The 20,111-nt window shown below is 49.1% G+C and overlaps 1 protein-coding gene across 1 annotated transcript in view; it reads right to left on the bottom strand.

The window, feature by feature from the left end:
* Nucleotides 1–7,707: 7,707 nt before the first annotated feature.
* Nucleotides 7,708–20,111, bottom strand: part of MUC3A (mucin 3A, cell surface associated) — a 39,523-nt gene continuing 27,119 nt past the window's right edge. Inside the window, exon 3 of the mRNA XM_025379358.1 lies at nucleotides 7,708–7,860. Coding sequence (XP_025235143.1) covers nucleotides 7,708–7,860 — 153 coding nt within the window. The remainder of the gene's footprint in view (nucleotides 7,861–20,111) is intronic.

The following is a 20,111-nucleotide window of genomic DNA, read 5'->3' on the forward strand; positions in this document are numbered from 1 at the left end:
ACCACTGCTGTCCAGCCTGGGTGACAGAGCGAGACTCTGTCTCAAAAAACAGAAGAGGAAGAGGAAGAGGAAGAAGAAAGAAGAAGAAGAGGAAGAAGAAAGAAGAAGAAGAGGAAGAAGAAGGAGGAGGAGGAGGAAAGGAGGAGGGAGAGGAGGAGGAGGAAGAGAAGGAGGAAGAGTAGGAGGAGGAGGAGGAAGAGAAAGACATACCAGAGACTGGGTAATTTATACAGAACAAATGGTTTAATGAACTCACAGTTCCACATGGCTGGGGAGGCCTCACAATCATGGTGGAAGGTGAAAGGCACATCTTACATGGCAGCAGGCAAGAGAGAGGATGAGAGTCAAGTGAAAGGGGTTTCCCCTGATAAAACCATCAGAACTCGTGAGACTTACTTATTCATTACCACAAGAACAGTATGAGGGAACCTGCCCCCATGATTCAGTTGTCTCCCACTGGGTCCTTCCCACAACACATGGGAATTATGGGAGCTAAAATTCAAGATGAGATTTGGGTGGGGACACAGCCAAACCATATCACACATGATCTGACAAGTCTCTCTTCCTCATCCTTGACATCTGAGAGACCCCTTTGACCTCTAACTCTGTAGCTGCCAACCCAGGAAAAACAGAAGAGCTAAGGCAGTCACCCATTCCATGGACAATTCTCTCTGTCCTTTCTCTCCAGATGCATTACATACACAAGAGCTAGCCACCTCTATTAGGCCTTTCTTGCATTGCTATAAAGAAATACCTGAGCCTGGGTCATTTATAAAGAAAAGAGGTCTAATTGACTCACAGTTCTACAGGCCATACAAGAAGGATGGTGCTGATGTTTGCGTCTAGGGAGGTTTCTGGAAACTTCCAATCATGGCAGAAGGTGAAGGGAGAGCAGGCTGATCACATGGCAAAAGCAGAAGCAAGAGAGAGGCAAAGGGTGTAGGGGAGGGACCACACACATTTCTTTTTTCTTTCTTTTTTTTTTTTTTTTTTGAGACAGCCTGTCATCCAGTCTGGAGTGCATTGGCGCAATCTCAGCTCATTGCAAACTCCGGCTCCTGGGTTCAAGTGATTCTCCTGACTCAGCCTCCCGAGTAGCTGGGATTACAGGTGCCCACCACTGCACCTGACTAATTTTTGTATTTTTAGTAGAGACAGAGTTTCACCATGACGGCCAGGCAGATATCGAACTCCTGACCTCAAATGATCTGCCCACCTTGGCCTCCCAAAGTGCTGGGATTGCAGGTGTGAGCCACCAAACCCAGCCAATGCCACATGCTTCTTTCCTTTTTTTTTTTTTTTTTTTTTTTTTTAAGATGTAGTTCCGCTCTTGTTGCCCAGGCTGGAATGCAATGGCGCGATCTTGGCTCACCGCAACCTCTGCCTCCTGGGTTCAAGCGATTCTCCTGCCTCAGCCTCCCAAGTAGCTGGGATTACAGGCATGCACCACCATGCCCAGCTAATTTTGTATTTTTAGTAAAGACGGGTTTTCTCCATGTTGGTCAGGCTGGTCTCAAACTCCCGACCTCAGGTGATCTCCTTGCCTTGGCCTCCCAAAGTGCTGGGATTACAGGCGTGAGCCACTGTGCCCAGCCCACACACTTCTAAAAGACCAGATCTTGTGTGAACTCAGAATGAGAGCTCACTCATAACCAAGGGGATGGTCCAAGCCATTCAACAGGGATCTGCCCCCAATAATCCAAACACCTCCCACCAGGCCCCACCTGCAACACTGGGGATTACAACTCAACATGAGATTTGGATGAGGACAAATATTCAAGGGCTGTCATCACTTTTCTTGGAACACTGCCACATCTACCTGGTCATCCTGCAGCCTTCGTAGCCTGCCCAGGGAGCACCTCCTCCACCCTGGTTCAGGCCCACTCGAAGGGCTACAACTGTAAAAAAAAAAAAAATCATTAGCTAGTCTGGGTGCAGTGATTCACACCCGTAATCCCAGCACTTTGGGAGGCTGAGGCAGGCAAATCACTTGAGGTCGGGAGTCCAAGACCAGCCTGGCCAACACAGCAAAACCCCATCTCTACTAAAAATACAAAAATTAGCCAGTCATGATGGCATGTGCCTGCAATCCCAGCTACTTGGGAGGCTGAGACAGGAGGGTCTCTTGAACCAGGGAGGCAGAGGTTGCAGTGAGCCAAGATCGCACCATTGCACTCCAGCCTGGGTGACAGAGTGAGACTCCATCTCAAAAACAAAGCATTATCTTGGCCCTGGGCTGGAGGAGCTACTGTATCTTCTCTGTGCTACTTAGAACATGTGACAGTACATGTAGAATTCCATTTTCCTATGTAAAACAGACACATAATTCCTGGCTTTCTTCATCCTGCCTATGAAATGAATCAGATTGTATATGCACAGAATCTGTGACAGTAGTGCCATCAGCCCAGGAGTTATTAGGAATTCTACAGGATGATGTATAAGGGACTTCCTTGAGAGGACAGGGTGTGTGGCCTTTTGTCCCATCTGTCAATCTCTAAGATGCCGGGAGCTACATTCTTCTCACTTGTCTCAGGAAGGCCAACCTTGGCCCCTTGCAGAGGAGACGACAGTTCAGTCCACCAGAGCAGAGGCACTCTCCACCATCCCAGATGGCCCCAGTTTTACAGAGTCACGAAAGAGACACATAATCACAGGGAGAGGCTAGGAGCTGGACCAGGACGGAAGGCCGGGGTGGAGGGGTAGACAGAGCACTATCAAATCATTGATCAATGCAGTTCAGGTCAAAGGCAATAATGCCTAAGATTTTTTGGAATTCTAACTTCATGGAAAAGATTGACGAGATGGCTTGGTGTTTGGGGGAGATTTTTGGGTTTTGTTGGCTTTTTTTTTTTTTTTTCTTCCCCAGGGTCTCACTCTGTTACCTAGGCTGGGGATTACAGTTCAACATGAGATCTGGGAAGGGATAAATATTCAAACTATATCACCATCCTACTTCTAGGCTGCAGTCACTGCAGCCCCAAACTCCCAGGCTGGAGTGATCCTCCTGCCTCGGCCTCCCAAATGGTTGGTGCTACAGGGGCGTGCCGCTAATTTTAAAAATTTGTTTTTTTAGAGATAGGGTTTTGCTATGTTGCCCAGGCCAGTCTCAAACTTCTGGCCTCAAGTGATTCTCCCACCTCGGCCTCCTAAAGTGCTGGGATTACAGGCTTGAGGCACACACCGGCCACGTGTTTGTTTTGAAGTCAGTGGACATTTGAGGTTTTGCCCGATCCTCTCATTTATGAGCTAGGTTTTGTCTAGTTCAACCTGATGGTAGTGGAAGGGCTGAGCTCCAGGGACTGCCAAGGTAGAGGTGGAGCATCCCTGAACCCTGAGTACAAGGGTCAGAGAGGATGGCGGGGCATAGGCAGGCACCAAAGTGGAGGGTGGCAGGGCTCAAAACAGGCTCACGAGGTGTTCCTTCCCATAGACTTCCTCCCTCACTTGAGCAAGGGACCCCTCTTCCCTTCTGGTCTCTGAGGTCACCTCCCCCACTCACCTCTTAGAAACCTCCTCTGTGTCTCACCCGGAGACCACCACAATCCTCAGCCACCCGACCTTTCTGCACCCACAGGAAAACTCAGCCCTCCAGCGGAAACCGCCTTTGCAAAATTATGACTGAGACAGTGAAAGAGATCTCACTTAGCTGACTCCATCTTGCTTCTAACCTCCAAGCTGTCCCTGTTCATTCCTGGGAGTAGGCTGAACTAACTTGAGGAGAAACAAAGATGGTAACGGCCCTTTCCCAAAGCAGACTTTCTTCTTGCCTGGGGGCTAGATTGCCTTTGTAGGACTAACATTAGCCACAAGATTAGAAATGATGGTTTAGGCGTCATGCAGCTGGAGGTTACTAGACCCTCCGTAAACTGCTCCCAGGACCAGTGCTTGAGATATTTTGCAGACTCTGCACTTGATACACCAGCTGGCACCACCCAGATCAGTAAACTGGCCCATCTGATCTTGTGGCTGTCACCCAGGAACTGACTCAGCGCAGGAAGACAGCTTCGACTCCCTGTGATTTCATCTCTGACCAATCAACACTCCTGACTCACTGTCTCCCCCCACCCACCAAGTTATCCTTTAAAACTGCTCCCCTTGGCCGGGCACAGTGGCTCCTGCTTATAATCCCAGCACTTTGGGAGGCCCTTAATCACCTGAGGTCAGGAGTTTGAGACCAGCCTGGCAAACGTGGTGAAACCTCATCTCTACTAAAAATACAAAAATTAGCCGGGCGTGGTGGTGGGTGCCTGTAATCCCAGCTACTCAGGAGGCTGAGGCAGGAGAATCGCTTGAACCCAAGAGGCAAAGGTTGCAGTGAGCCGAGATCGTGGGCCACTGCACTCCAGCCTGGGCAACAGAGTGAGACTCCATCTCAAAAAAAAAAAAGAGAGATCTCATGGCCGGCAAAATGCAGACCAAACCAGTAAGGGGTAGCTCCTCAGGGCTAGGCATGTCCGTCAGAGAGAAAAAGTATCTTTAACATAACCCTGTATGATAATCAGCTCATTACAGCTCACCTACATGGACTGCATATCATGCCCGTACTTAAGCTTATGAGATGGAAGCCATATGCAAGCACACAAAGGCCAAAGTAACTAAGTGACACACCTATCAATCAAAAGGCAGATGCTGGCTAAAGACTAGGTGGCCTTGGGAAGAGAAGGAAAAAATAAATAAATAAATAAATAAATAAATAAATAAATAAATAAAAAGATGCAAAGTGGTCAGGCATGGTGGCTCACACCTGTAATCCCAGCACTTTGGGAGGCTAAGGCAGGAGGATCACCTGAGGTCAGGAGTTAGAGGCCAGCCTGGCCAACATGGTAAAACCTTGTTTCTACTAAAAATATAAAAATTAGCCGAGTATGGTGGTGGGCGCCTGTAATCCCAGCTCCTTGGGAGGCTGAGGCAGGAGAATCGCTTGAACCCGGGAGGCGGAGGTTGCAGTGATCCAAGATCACACCACTGCACTCTAGCCTGGGTGACAGAGCAAGACTCTGTCAAAAAAAAAAAAAAAGATACAAAATACACCAAACTGATGCTGATCTCACCTCACAGAGATCAGTCCGCTCTCTCCTCTTTGAGAGTGTAACACTGTGTGTAACAAACTTTTGCTGCTTGCTTTGCTATTTGTATGTGTCACATCCAAATCTTTGTTTGGGACACCAAGAGCCTGGTGCCATCTGGTAACATTGAGATCAAAGGCAGATGTACCCCCTGCCCCTCACGGGGGCTCCTAGACCCTCAGTACAACGAGGAGACAGCAGGGGCCCATATGAGGGCAACGCAGGACTCAATGCAGCAGGGCGGACTCTCCTGCCTCTCATCAAGGGAGGCTTCCAGGAGGAGGTGATACTTGACCTGTCATTTTTTCCTTCTTCTTTTAAAAATGGGAGTCTGTTGGGTTTACTCATAAATTTTACCGGAATTTTTAAGTTATAAAAGTAGAATGTGTCTGTTGTCACAAGTCAAACAATGAAAAAGCATGTAAAGGTAGTTTATGGTCATCTCCATAACTGACTCACGAGGTATGAACAGGGGTGGGGAGAGCTGGCGTTTATTGGGTACGGATCAGATTCCTGTACTCGCCCTATCACAAGACATATTAACTGGAACTCAGTGATTCTGTAACTTCCTAAGAATGTCTTTGCCCTTGTAGGCTGTGAACTCCATGAGGATAAAGAACATTTCTGTGCTGTTCAGTTAGCCCTGTAGAGGCTCACAGAGACTTTCTCAGTGAATGAGTCAGTGAATGCTGGAAAGTCCAAAGCTTTCTCTTAGTTACCAAATATAAACATCACAACAACCCTGCAAGGTGGACATGGCTATTTCCTGGTTTGTTTTTTTTTTTTTTTTTTTTTGACAGAGTCTCGCTGTGTCACCCAGGCTGGAGTGCAGTGGCAGGATCTTGGCTCACTGCGACCTCCACCTCCCAGGTTCAAGCAATTATCCTGCCTCACCCTCCCAAGTTGTTAGGATTACAGGTGCCCGCCACTATACCTGGCTAATTTTTCTATTTTTAGTAGAGACACGATTTTGCCATGTTGGCAGGCTGGTCTTAAACTCCTGACCTCATGTGATTCACCCGCCTTGGCCTCCCAAACTGCTGGAATTACAGGTATGAGCCACCGCACCTGGCCACTATTTCTATTTTACATAGGAATCAAGGTTCTAAGGATAAATAATTTCCAAGGTCACTCAGCTAATAACATAGAATTCAAGCACATTCTAAAGATGGCTTTTGGCCAGGTACGGTGGGTCATACCTGTAATTCCAGCATTTTGGGAGGCCAAGGTGGAAAGATTAGTTGAGGCCAGGAGTTCAAGACCACCTGGGCAACATAGCAAGATCCTGTCTTTACAAAAAATAAATTTAAATATTAGCCCAGTGTGGTACATGCACCTGTAGTCAGTTCCAGGTACTCAGGAGGTTGAGGCAGGACAACTGCTTGAGCCCAGGAGCTCAAGGCTGCAGTGAGCTATGACTGCACCACTGCACTCCAGCTTGGGCAACACAGAAAGACCTTATCTCAAACAAAACAAAACAAAAAGGCCAGATGTGGCAGCTCATGCCTGTAATCCCAGCACTTTAGGAGGCCAAGGCAGAGGATTGCTTGAACCCAGGAGTTTGAGATCAGCCTGGGCAAAATAAGGAGACCCTGTCTCAACAAAAGATTAGCCAGACATGGTGCTGTGTCCCTGCAGTCTCAGCTACTTGGGAGGCTGAGGTGGGAGGATCACTGGAGTCCAGGAATTCTGGGTTGTACTGAGTTATAATTGGGTCACTGTGCTCCAGCTTGGGCAACAGAGAAAGACCTCATTTCTAAAAAAAAATAAAAGAAATTAAAGTGACTTTTACCTTTATCCCCCAAAAAGGGCTAGAGGAATAAAGAGGAGGAAGGGGAAGGTTTCAGGGCAGGAGAACAGCATGTGTGGGGGCCCAGAGGTGAGTAAAAGTCCTCACTGTGTGTTTGGGGTAAGGGAAGACACTAAGACAGAGGGAAGCTAGGAAAATGGACGTGAACCAGCCTAGAATGGGGTTTGGACTTGACTTAGTTCAGTAAAAAGCCATGATCCCAACTGTGCCTTAGAAGCAGGGCCCTGGAGGCCGGGTGCGGAGGCTCACACCTGTGATCCCAACACTCTGGGAGGCCGAGGTGGGTGGATCACCTGAAGTCAGGAGTTCAACACCAGCCTGGCCAACATGGTGAAACCTCGTCTCTACTAAAAATACAAAAATTAGCCGGGCGTGGTGGCGGGCACCTGTAGTCCCAGCTACTCGGGAGGCTGAGGCAGGAGAATCACTTGAACCCAGGAGGCAGAGGTTGCAGTGAGCTGAGATCACGCCACTGCACTCCAGTCTGGACAATATAGTGAGACTCTGTCTCAAAAAGAAAAGAAAAGAAAAGAAAAAAACAGCTGTGCCCTGGAGACTGCAAGAAGGGGCTTGGAGGGACAGGGACCCAAAGAAGGCAGGGACACTCTGTGGAATGCAGGATACCGTTCTGAACATACCTGCTCTCTTTTGCCTTTGTTCCTGGATTCATACCATTTTCTCCGATTTGCTACCATTCAATTTGTCCTTAACCACTCACATCTCCACAACAGTTGCCCTCACAGGTCACACCAGGCTTGAGTTCTAAGTGACCAAATCCCCATCCATCTCATCCAGCTGCCCTTCCTCTTTCTGAAATCTCACAATCAGTTCCTAGGACACCCTCACCTCCTGACACTCCTTCTCCCCGGCTCCTGCAGCCCTTGCCCGCTCACTAAGTGGGAGAACCAGGCTAAAAGCTTCGGGTCTGCCATCTCCATCATCCCCCGGGCTGGCAAACGCCACCAAGCCAAGTCTCTTCACTCGCTGCAAAAGGGACAAGGGAACCGTGCTCTGGGTGAAGAGATTCAGACCCCTCCCAGCCTGGGATTCTGGTGGCAACGGTGTCCCCAAAGGATGTAACGGAGCAGGTGGGGCATTCCTCCCCCAGGTCAACCTCCAGGGTCAGGGTGCTCCACAAGGAAGCTGGGCAAAGGAAAACGCAGCTTCTTCTCCAAAGAAACTCAAAGAGCCAACAAGCCCAGGAGAAGGAAAAAGCATATAAATTTCACCAGGAAACAAATAAATCTAAAACATAGCAAGATACGATTTCTTCTTCGTCTTCGTCTATCAAATTGCACCCATCATGATGAGAGATGACTATAATAGCTGGTGGTGTACAGGTGTTTTCATGTGGTGTTGACTTGGCATCATAGTTCTAAAGGATAATTTGAAAATATTCATCAGGGACCATTGGAAGAGTCATACCATTTTTTTTTTAGGAGTTGGCGTCTCACTCTGTAACCCAGGCTGGAGTGCAGTGGCACAACCTTAGATCACTGCAGCCTCGAACTCCTGGGCTCAAAAGATCCTCCCACCTCAGCCTCCAGAGTACCTGAGACCACAGGCCCCACCATACCCAGCTAATTTTTTACATTTCGTAGAGATGGGATCTCACTATGTTGCCCAGGCTAGTCTCAACTCCCAGCCTCCAGTGATTGTCCCACCTCAGCCTCCCAAGGCACTGGAATTACAGGCATGAGTCACCACACCCAGCTGCTGATATCATTTTAACGATGCCATTTCTAGCTATTCATCCTCAATTAATCTGATGCAGATATAAAATAAAATTCATACAAGAATGTTTATTGCCTTGTTACTGATTATAGTAAAAAGCAGAGGTACACATGTCCAAGAATAGACAAATAGGGGACTGGTTATATGACTGTTGTATTCCATAGAATAGAATAGTAATCAGCCTTTAAAATACAAACCGTCCATAGAATAAATCTAAATACATAGAAATAAAATGTTAACAATGTTTATCTGAATGTTAAGGTTAAGGGGGTATTTTTTCAGGCTGGGCATGGTGGCTCACGCCTATAATCCCAGCACTTTGGGAGGCCGAAGCACCTGGATCACCTGAGGTCAGGAATTCAAGACCAGCCTGGCCAACATGGTGAAACCCTGTCTCTAACAAAATACAAAAATTAGCTGGGCACAGTGGCACATGCCTGTAATCCCAGCTCCTCGGGAGGCTGAGGCAGGAGAATCACTTGAACCTGGGAGGCGGAGGTTGCCGTGAGCCGAGATCGCACCATTGCACTCCAGTCTAGGCAACACTCTGACTGAGACTCCGTCTCAGAAAAAAAAAAAAAGAAAGATTTTCTTCTTTGTGTTTGTCTATATTTTCTAAATGTTCCACGATGGATATGTTTTCATCTTATAATTTTTCTTTTGAGAGACAAGGTCTCTGGCTGGGCCCAGTGGCTCATGCCTGTAATCTCAGCACTTTGGGAGGCCAAGGCGGGCAGGATCATGAGGTCAAGAGATCAAGACCATCCTGGCCAACATGGTGAAACCCTATCTGTACTAAAAATACAAAAATTTAGCTGAGCGTGGTGGTGCGCACCTACAGTCCCAGCTACTCGGGAGGCTGAGGCAGGAGAATCTCTTGAACCTGGGAGGCGGAGGTTGCAGTGAGCAGAGATCGCACCACTGCACTCCAGTCTGGGCAACAGAGCAAGACTTGTCTCAAAAGCAAAACAAAACAACAACAACAACAAAAGAGAGAGGCAAGTTCTCAATGTGTCCCCCAGACTGGAACGCCGTGGTGCGATCCTAGCTCACTGCAGCCTCCAACTCCTGGGCTCAAGTGACCTTCCCTCCCTCCTGAGTAGCTGGGGTTACAGATGTACCACACCTCATTATATAATTTTTAAAACACAATAAATGTGTGTGAATATATAAATATGCATGTATATGTATATATGTTATATATACATATACATTTTATTTTATTTTTATTTTTTTGAGACAGAGTCTTGCTCTGTCATCCAGGCTGGAGTGCAGTGGCGCAATCTCGGCTCATTGCAACCTCCGCCTCCCGGGTTCAAGCCATTCTCCTGCCTCAGCCTACCGAGTAGCTAGGACTACAGGCCCATGCCAGCATGCTCAGCTAAATTTTTGTATTTTTAGTAAAGATGGGGTTCACCATGTTGGCCAGGATGGTCTCGATCTCTTGACCTCGTGATTTGCCTGCCTCGGCCTCCCAAAGTGCTGGGATTACAGGCATGAGCCACTGTGCCCTGCCTATATACATTTTTTTTTACTTTATTTTATTCTGTTTTATTGTATTTTATTATAGGTATGCCTTATGTCACCCCTTGGAGAACCTATGGAAAATCATTCACTGGTAACAATTTCCAAGCTGGGATTCCCCAGACCTTTGTAGTCAAAATGCTTAACAAAAATTGCCTATTTGCCTACACTGAAGCCACTGTTCATTAAAGATGCCAGCGCCCTCTCCTGCTAAGCAGGTAAAGTTTGGTAGCTTTTTTCCGTGCGAAAGTAATGACATGGTGTCTCATTAAATGAGTTGAGTCCTTTCTTGCTCATTTACAGTGTTTATTGCTTCTACATTCCACATGTATTTGGATTTTTCTTTAAAAAGATTAAGGCTGAGGGCAATGGCTCACACCTGTAATCCCAGCACTTTGGGAGGCTGAGGCAGGAGGTTTGCTTGAGGCCAAGAGTTCAAGACCAGCCTGGAAAACATAGCGAGACCGCCATCGGTACAAAAATTTTAAAAATTAGTTGGGCATGGTGGTGCACATCTGTAGTCCTGGCTACTTGAGAGGCTGAAGCAGAAGGCTCACTTGAGCTCAGGAGGTCAAGGTTGCAGTGAGCTATGATTGAGGCACTGCATTCCAGCCTGGGCAACAGAGAGAGACCCTGTTTCTAAAATAAAACAGATTATTACTTAATTAAGGCAGCTGGTTTTTCAGGCAAGTCTTTTGCATCGTGGCATTCTTGGGGACACACATTAGAAGGCTCTTCAAGGACAAGTCTGAGGACCATCACCAAGCTTTGAAACTGTCTCCTCCTGCCACCTCCAGGACATATTTCTGCTTGTGACAAAATCAGTCAATGAAGTCCCCAGTGGCAGCTCCCCTGAAGACACAGTGGCAGTGTGGGGAGCCCCCATGGGGCGTGGAGGGAGGGTCCTTCCTGCATCTCCAAGACCAACCTGTACACCACTGTGTGACCTTGTGCAATCCAGAGAACCTCTCTGAATTTCCATTTCCCCCTGGAAAATGAGAGTAAATGATGCCTGTTCTGGCCACCCAGATCACTCTAGAATATTCTACAATGTTATGGGAGGCACTGGAATAAGCTGCGGTCCCCCAGTCCTGGGTGCACGTTCTGCTCTGCCACACAAGAGCTAGGCAGCCTGGGTCTATTCCTTTTCCATAAGGTCCTTGGCTCCTGGCAGAGTTGTGAAGGTTGAGGTAGAGCTGGGGCCACTCCAACCCTGCACACACCAATGGCGGTGGATGGACTTCCTGGCTTCCTAGTGCCAGCAGACACTGTCACTGTTTCTTGAAAGCAAGAGCCACCAGTTGAGGCTAAAGCATGGTATGGTGCATTGAATAGGATCACCCCAAAATACATCCTCAAGTCCTAACTCCTGGTACCTGGGAATGCGAACTTCTTTGGAAATAGAGGCTTTCTTGATGTTATTAAGTCAAGGATCTCAAGATCAGATTTAGGATGGGCCCTAAATTCAAATACTTGTCAGAGAAAAGAGAGAGAGGTGTGACATACAGGGAAGATACCCAGAGATGATGAGGCAGAGATTGGAGTGATGCTATCACAAGCCAAGAAACACCAGGAGTCACCAGGAGCTAGAAAAGGCTGGCCGGGCACCGTGGCTCACGCTTGTAATCCCAGCACTTTGAGAGGCCGAGGCCGGTGGATCGCTTGAGCCCAGGAGTTTGAGACCAGCCTGGGTAACATAGCAAGACCCTGCCTCTACAAGAAAAAAAATACAAAAATTAACCAGTCTCATAATCCAGCCTCTAAATAACGAGATAAACATTTTTTAAAAAGGAAGAAGCTGGCCAGACGCGGTGGCTCACACCTGTAATCCCAGCACTTCGGGAGGCCAAGGTGGGTGGATCACGAGGTCAGGAGTTTGAGACCAGTCTGACCTACATGGTGAAACCCCGTCTCTACTAAAAATACAAAACTTAGCCAGGCTTGGTGGCGTGTGCCTGTAATCTCAGCTACATGGGAGGCCGAGGCAGGAGAATTGCTTGAACCGGGTGGCGGAGGTTGCAGTGAGGCAAGATCGCACCACTGCACTCCAGCCTGGGCAACAGAAAGACACTCTGTCTCAAAAAAAAAAAAAAAAAAGAGCTAGAAAAGGCAAGGAGAGATCTTCCCCTAGAGTGGCTGAAGGGAATGTGGCACTCATGATAACCTTGACTTCAAGCTTCTAGCCTCCACAACTGTAAGAGAATAAATTTATGTTGCTTGAAGCCACCAAGTAGTGTTTGTTAATTTGTTGTGGCAGACCTAGGGAAGGCATACACACAGGCATCCCCAATGACAGCAAGCGGCAAGGAATGGGGACCCTGGAGCTGGAAGGCTTAGGTTCAAATCCTGGCTCCTCCAACTGATGAGTGGGTGGCATTGAGCAATTTCTTTTCTTTTCTTTCTTTCTTTCTTTTTTTTTTTTTTTTGAGATGGAGTCTTGGTCTGTCGCCCAGGCTGGGGCACAGTGTCACGATCTCGGCTCACTGCAACCTCTGCCTCCAGGGTTCAAGTGATTCTCCTGCCTCAGCCTCCTAAGTAACTGGGATTACAGGAACTTGCCACCATGCCCAGTTAATTTTTGTATTTTTCGTAGAGACGGGGTTTCACCATGTTGGCCAGGCTGGTCTCGAACTCCTGACCACACATGATCTGCCTGCCTTGGCCTCCTAAAGTGTTGGGATTACAGGTGTGAGACACCGTGTCCCACCGAGCAAATTATTTATCATCTCTGCACCTGTTTCCCCATGTATAAAAACCCAAAATCAGTAACACATCCTTCTTCTTAGAAATGTTGTGAAAGTTAAATGAGATAATATTTAGAAAAGTGTCCAGCACATAGCGAACCCTCAATGAATATCTGCAATTTTTAATACATATATTTTTTATTTTTAAAGAGGTAATGTCTTGCTCTGTCACCCAGGCTGGGGTGCAGTGGTGTGATCCTAGCTCACTGCAGCCTGGAATTGCTAGATTCATGAGATCCTCTCCCCTCAGCCTCCTGAGCAGCTAGGACTACAGAGACACACCACCACACCCAGCTAATCTTTTATTTAAAAATATTTTTGGCCAGGCTAGTCTTGAACTCCTGCCCCCAAGCAATCCTCCCACCTCAGTCTCCCAAAGTGCTGGGATTACAGGCAAGATTGAGCCACCATGCCTGGCCCATTTTTAATATTACTATGATACTCAGACTATCAGGTCTCTATTGACTTCTCCAACTGGGGTGTGGGGGTCTCTGGGCCTTCCCACACCCCAATGAGCTGTAGGTGACCCCAGCTCATCCCAGTGCCACCCAAGATTTGATCTTCTCCAGGGAATCTGATTACCAATATCCCAATTCTCTCCCTAGCTCCGTGTAAGTTCAGGTAATGCGGTTCTGAATTTGTCTAAGGCCTTTGAGCATCTGTTAATATAATACTTCCTTCCTGTACTACTTCTCAACCACCACCAAACTCAAACGCTGCCTCTCCCTCTCCCCGTACCCTCATCAGCCCAGATGGAAGGCCCCCAGAGGTCCCCTCTGTGCCCCTCCAGCCCCGGGCCCCCTTTCGTAGCTCCAGCAGCAGACTGGGCTGTGGCCGTTTCTGCCCCAATCCCATCTCATTAACTCTACTATAAACTGTTTATTCACCCTGCCTCCTCCAGAGCACCTGCCCAGGCAGAGCCAGCCTTTGGTGTTTGCTGAATGAGTAAGTTTATTACTCTTTGTATAAAACAGCACTCCTTGTAATATTTTACATCACTTGAGTTTCAAAGGTTGCCCCTTTGTCTATTGTGAACCAATTTGTTCTCACCTCCACCACTCTCTTCCCAATTTTATAGATGTTAACCATTTCCACTCCCAGCTTCACCTTTCTAAGCTAAAGAGTGTTGACCCCTTCAGACCCCTGACCCTGCCCCTCCGGGGCAGACACTTGGTCCCTCTCCCCTAGCCCATCCCCACCCCAACCCTTACTAGGAACACTTTGGAACTTCATGTACAGAAAACAGGATACTGGTTCCAGTCATCATGTGGATCCCTGGCATTTTTCTGGCATTTTCTGGCTTTTGTGTCCTCTGCAGCAGTTGGAGAAGGTAGAGTTCTAGACTGTGTCCCTATTCCAGGAGCCCCAGGCCACCAAGACAGCTCCTCCCAGAAACCCCACGGTCACCCCACACTCAACAGGCCCAACTGGAGACCCTTGTCTTCCACCAAAGAGAGGCTCCTTCCTCCCGGTCAATACAGCCTCCTGGACCGTCCATCTGCTGTTCCAGGGTGGCTCTTGGTGCCTCTCGAGAGGCCTCTTTCAAATAAAGATGGTAGAAATATAAACCATAATATCAGAGATAAAGAGTTCTTTTCTGATTTTTAAATTTATTATTATTATTATTATTTGAGACAAAGTCTCTCTATGTTGCCCAGGCTGGAATGCAGTGGTACAATCACAGCTCACTGCAGCCTTGACCTCCTGGGCTCAAGCATTCTTATCTCAGCCTCCCAAGTAGCTGGGACTACAGGCGCACATCACCACACCCAGCTAATTTTTTTCTGGTATTTTTTGTAGAGACAGGGTCTCGCTATGTTGCCCAGGCTGGCCTCAAACTCCTGAGCTCAAGCAATCCTCCCACCTCAGCCTCCTAAAGTGCTGAGATTACAGGTGTGACCCACTGAACCTGGCCAAAGACTTCTTTTCAACAGGATGATCAGCAGATAAGACACAGTAGAGGAAAGAATTAGTGAAGATAAATCAATAAAAACTGAAAATAAGTCAGTTTTTATCTTCCTTCAATTGATAAGTCAGTAAAAATTACCCAAACTGAAACACAGAAAGGGGTAGTAGGGATGTGTGCAGAACAGTATCCAAGAGCTGTAGTCCAATATGGCATGGCCTAACATACGTCTCATTGTAGTCTCAGAAGGAGAAGAGAGAGAGAACAGGGCAGGAGAAATATTTGAAGACAATAATCACTAAGAATTTCCAAAAATAAATGAAGGGCCACAAACCACAGACATTGTAGTCAGAGTCAAATTCCTGAAAACCAAAGATAAAGAGAGAAAAGCTTTTTCTGAGACAGGGCCTCACTCTGTCACACAGGCTGAAGTGCAATGGTGCAATCACAGCTCACTGCAGTCTCGAATTCCTGGACTCAAGAGATCCTCTCCCCTCAGCCTCCCAAGTAGCTAAGACTATAGGCATGCACCACTATGACTGGCTATTTTTTTTTTTTAAGAGATTGGGTCTCCCTGTGTTGCCCAAGCTAGTCTCGAAGTCCTGGGCTTAAGGGTTCCTCCTGCCTTGGCCTCCCAAAGTGCCAGGATTACAGGCATGAGCCACCACACCCAGCCTAATTTTTTTTTTAAGAGATGGGGTGTCACTATGTTGCCCAGGCTGGGGCCTCCCAAAGCACTGGGATTATAGGCATGAACCACTGCACCCAGCTGATGAAGAGAAAATTCTGAAGGCAGCCTGTCTTAGTCTTCTTGGGCTGCCATAGCAAATACCATTGACTGGGTGGCTTAAACAATAGAAATTGGCCAGGTGTGGTGGCTCATGCCTGTAGTTCCTGCACTTTAGGAAGTTGAGGTGGGAGGATGGTTTGAGCCCAGGAGTTCAAGACCAGCCTGAGCAACAAAACAAGACCCCCATCGCTTAAAATAAAATTAAAAAAAAAAAGGAAAGAAAGATTTATTTCTCACAGTTCCGGACGCTGCAAAGTTCAAGACCAAGGTGCCAGCTGATTTAGTTCATAGTGAGCACTCACATTTTCCTACCTCAGCCTGTAGCAGGGGCTGGGGCAATGGCACTGGACCCATCCTAGAAGCCCTCCCCTAAGACCCAGGCTTCCAGGACAGCTCCACTCAGAAACTTCACCATCACCCTAAACTCCACAGCCCCAACTGGAGACCTTTGTCATCCAGCAAAAAAAGGCTCCTCTCCCAGTTAACACAGCCTCCTAGACTATCTGTCTCAGTGTCCTCCAGCCAACCATCAAGTGGAGCCCCCATTTCCAGGGGAGTTGGGTTCCCAGCTGGGCCTTCATATCCTCCTCCCAGGATGGCTTTGGGTGCCTCTCGATGGCCTCTCTGATGCTGGTCTGCCCTACAGAGGCATCCCCAGCCCTACTTAGTCCCAGAGGTTCCTGTGATGTCTAAACATCTCAGCTTGGTCTTAGTGCTCCTGTCATCCACAAATGCACCAGCACCACCACACTCTCCCCAGCAAACATCACGCTTGATCCAGCACATGCCCCCTCGTCTTTCAGGGCATTCCTACGCTGTAGCTCCCCTGCAGAGCTGTGGAAATGATTTTTCTACTTTCTCAGAGTGCTCTTCCCTCACTCGACTGCTTCTCCAAAACCTCACCAGTCCAGAGTGTGCCCGGGAGTACCCAGAAGAAGGTGCAGAGAGTAGGAAGAAAAGTTACAGATGCTGGGCCAGGTGCAGCGGCCCACACCTGTCATCCCAGCACTTTGGGAGTTCGGGGCGGGCAGATCACTGGAGGCCAGGAGCTCAAGACCAGTCTGGCCAACATGGTGAAGCCCTGTCTCTACCAAACACACACAAAAAAATTAGCTGGGCTTGTTGGCACACACCTGTAGTCCCAGCTACTCCAGAGGCTGAGGCAGGAGAATCTCTTGAACCCTTGAGACAGAGGCTGCAGTTAGCCGAGATTGTGTCACTGCACTCCAGCCTGGGTGACAGAGGAGATTGTCAAAAAAAAACAAAACAAAACAAAAAAAAACTACAGATGCCACTGGTAGTCTCTGATCTGACATCTGAACTGCTTGCCAAGGACCCAGAATCCATTCCTAGAGCACGGGATGGTTTGCAGAGAACTGGGTTCCTCTAGAGGGGAAGAGGGGCGCTAGTGGAGAGAACTGGGATCCTCTAGGGGAGGAGAGGCGCAGGGCGCAAATCCACTGTAAAGTGGTCGCCGTGTTCATTATTTGATATGTGGCCCCAGGCAAATCACTCATCCTCTCTCTGAGCCTCCATATCCTCATCTACCCTGACTTCCTTACACAGATCTCCTCATGAGAATCATACGAGCTACCTGCTGGGAAATGGCTTTGTGAACAGCAAAAGCCTCTGCAAGAGGAGGGCAGGGGTCTCTGCCTCCATCTCTGTATCTAATCAGACCTTCCGGAGCCCTCCAGAGTGGTCCTACTTGCATGGCCTCACTCCCTCCTGCTTTCTGCACTGGCCATAGATAGATGGTTTTCTGACTGTTTTACACACGAAGGGATTCACCTGTGTTATCTTTGCCACACAATTATAAGCACCTGAGGGACAGGGACTTTTGGTTCCTTGGGGGTTGTCTCTAACACTCAGCTGGGTACACCGAGGCAATGCCACCTGCTGACTCCTGGCGCCTTCATCATCGCTGCCATCACCTCCATCACCCTCTCATTGAATAATCTGACCAGAGAAATTGCAGGATCAGTCAGACCAGGCCTGGGAAGCAGAGATGGAAAGGACCCCTCCTAAGATCCATCCCAGCCCACAGCTTCCCACTCCTGTATATTACCTTAAAGGGAATCTATGTGTTATTAACAAACTCTCATAATGTCCCCAAATCCACAGAGTTCATCACTCCAGCCCTTGAAACTCTCCCATCAGCTCCTCCTCTTCTGTACCTCTCTCCCAACATGTCCTGGGAGGGTAAAGGAGCAATCATCTATCAAGGCTTGGCGGACAGAGGCAGCCTCGGAGGGCCTGAGTCACTGGCTAGGAGGATGGTGGAACTTCCCTGGTAGGTTACTTCGAAGGTGTCCTGCAGGGCTACAGAGACCCCCACCCCAGCTCCCCTGCCCCCTCACCACCCCTTCTGCCCACCCCACAGCCTTCAACTCAAGGTCTCCCTCTGCCGCCTCTCCTCATCCCTGTCCACCCCTGCCAGGAAGGAATCAGAAAGTCTGTTCTGTATGAGAGAAATTATCGGGTAACCAGTCATCTCTCACACACAGCCACGACCAGGCTGAGCAAGGATCCCCGAGCCTCTGTCTCCTCCCGCAGCCCCTCAGCCACTTTGTTGCTGTTGTTGTTGTTTGTTTGAGAGAGTCTCGCTCTGTCGCCAGGCTGGAGTGCAGTGGTGTGATCTCGGCTCACTGCAACCTCTTCCTCCAGGGTTCAAGTGATTCTCCTGCCTCAGCTTCCCGAGTAGCTGGGACTACAGGCGTGTGCCACCACACCCAGCTGATTTTTATATTTTTGGTAGAGTTGGGGTTTCACCATGTTGGCCAGGATGGTCTCAATTTCCTGACCTCGTGATGCGCCTGTCTCAGCATCCCAAAGTGCTGGCATTGCAGGTGTGAGCCACCACAACTGGCAGCCATTTTTATTTTCACTTTCTTTCTTTCTTTCTTTTTTTTTTTTTTTTTTTTTTTTTTTTGACAGTGTTTCACTCTTAAACACTGGAGTGCAGTGGCACAATCTTGCCTCACTGCAAACTCCACCTCCCAAGTTCCAGTGATTCTCCTGCCTCAGCCTCCCAAGTAGCTGGGATTACAGGTGCGACCCACCATGCCTGGTTAATTTTTATATTTTTAATGGAGATGGGGTTTCACCATGTTAGCCATGCTGGACTCAAACTCCCAACCTCAGGTGATCCACCCACCTGGACCTCCCAAAGTGCTGGGATTACAGGCATGAGCCACCACACCTGGCCCCATCAGCCATTTCTAACTGGAGGGGATTCCCCGGGTGCACCTGAGGCTGCTCCAAGTCAAGAGAGGACACTGTCAGACAGCCCTCTGGATTCCCTCTCTCCTGACCAGGGCTGGCAGCATGTGCAGTGCCCCTGTGAGGCTTGGAAAGACCCATTCCTCCAGCAGATAAAGCCCCCAGGAGGAGGGTGGGCAGAGCCCACTGTCTGTGACAAAACCCCCTCATCCTCCTGGGGGGAGTCTGGAGAGCAGAAGCTGTGGATTTCAGCCACCCCACGGCCAGGGGCTGTGTGCAGACCATCCCCTGCACACCACAGGCACCCACAGGTCTCCACAGTGACCCCTTCAGCACCCCCAAGGCAAGATGAGGTCACAGCCCTGTGGCAGCCCCTTGCCATGCAAAGGGGAGGAGGCCACCTGCAGTCCTGCTGCCTGAGGCAGGGGAGTGTACTATGACCACCCAGGAGCACTGGACCCAGAGCATCAGCCCAGGGGCACTCACCCTGTGTCAATGTAGCAGTAAAGGACGCGCAGAGCCAGAGAGCCAGCGTCGGAATCCAGATCACCAGCATTTCCCGGGGAACGGGCCCCTGGCTGCCCGCCTTCCCCCGTCAAGAGGGACCAAGAAATGAAAGCCTCCCAGGAAGGGATCAGCTATAAAAAGGACCTCAGAGAACTTTGCCTTGAAGAAGAGCAGTGCCTGTCCCAGGGCAGAGGTGAGGTGATGGCGTTGGGTGGGTGGCGCGTGGTGATCACAGGGAGTTAGACAAAAGGCAGCCTATCCACCCTCCTCCCTTATAAGTCCTGGAGCAGTGACTGCCCTGAGCCGACGACCCTCTCTTTCAGCGGAAGTCAGAGCCACTGTGGGTGGGGCAGCGAAGGAGGGAGGGACAGAAGCTGGAGGTGTGAGCACACCACGGATGCCAAGAGGTGGGGGCCAAGAAGCGCCGGAGGGCGGGTGACCATGGAGGGAAGGGGCAGCCGGCAACAGGCCAGAGCAAGCTAAGGACCCTCCACTCCCACCCCCGAGAAGCCCCTCTCTCTTCCAGCCATCCCTCCCCATTCCCCGCCTCGACATGGTCCTTTCCAAATGTCCAGGGCTTTCCCTGGGGTCCCCAGCTTCCAGCCCTTCTTCTGGGCGGGGTGCCCACTCACACCTGAGACTTTATGGTCCTGGTCTCCACCCCTGGCCAGACACAGAGGTGACGAAAGGCCATGGCCCGTCCCTGCCCAGGGCAAACATCACAGGGGCCTCTCCCAAGCCCGCACCCAAAGACCCAGGGGGACATGTTGTTTCTGAACACCCTCGACTCCTCAGGCAGGCCTGACTG

The sequence above is a fragment of the Theropithecus gelada genome, chromosome 3, assembly GCF_003255815.1.
Source record: "Theropithecus gelada isolate Dixy chromosome 3, Tgel_1.0, whole genome shotgun sequence".
NCBI classification, from domain to species: domain Eukaryota; kingdom Metazoa; phylum Chordata; class Mammalia; order Primates; family Cercopithecidae; genus Theropithecus; species Theropithecus gelada.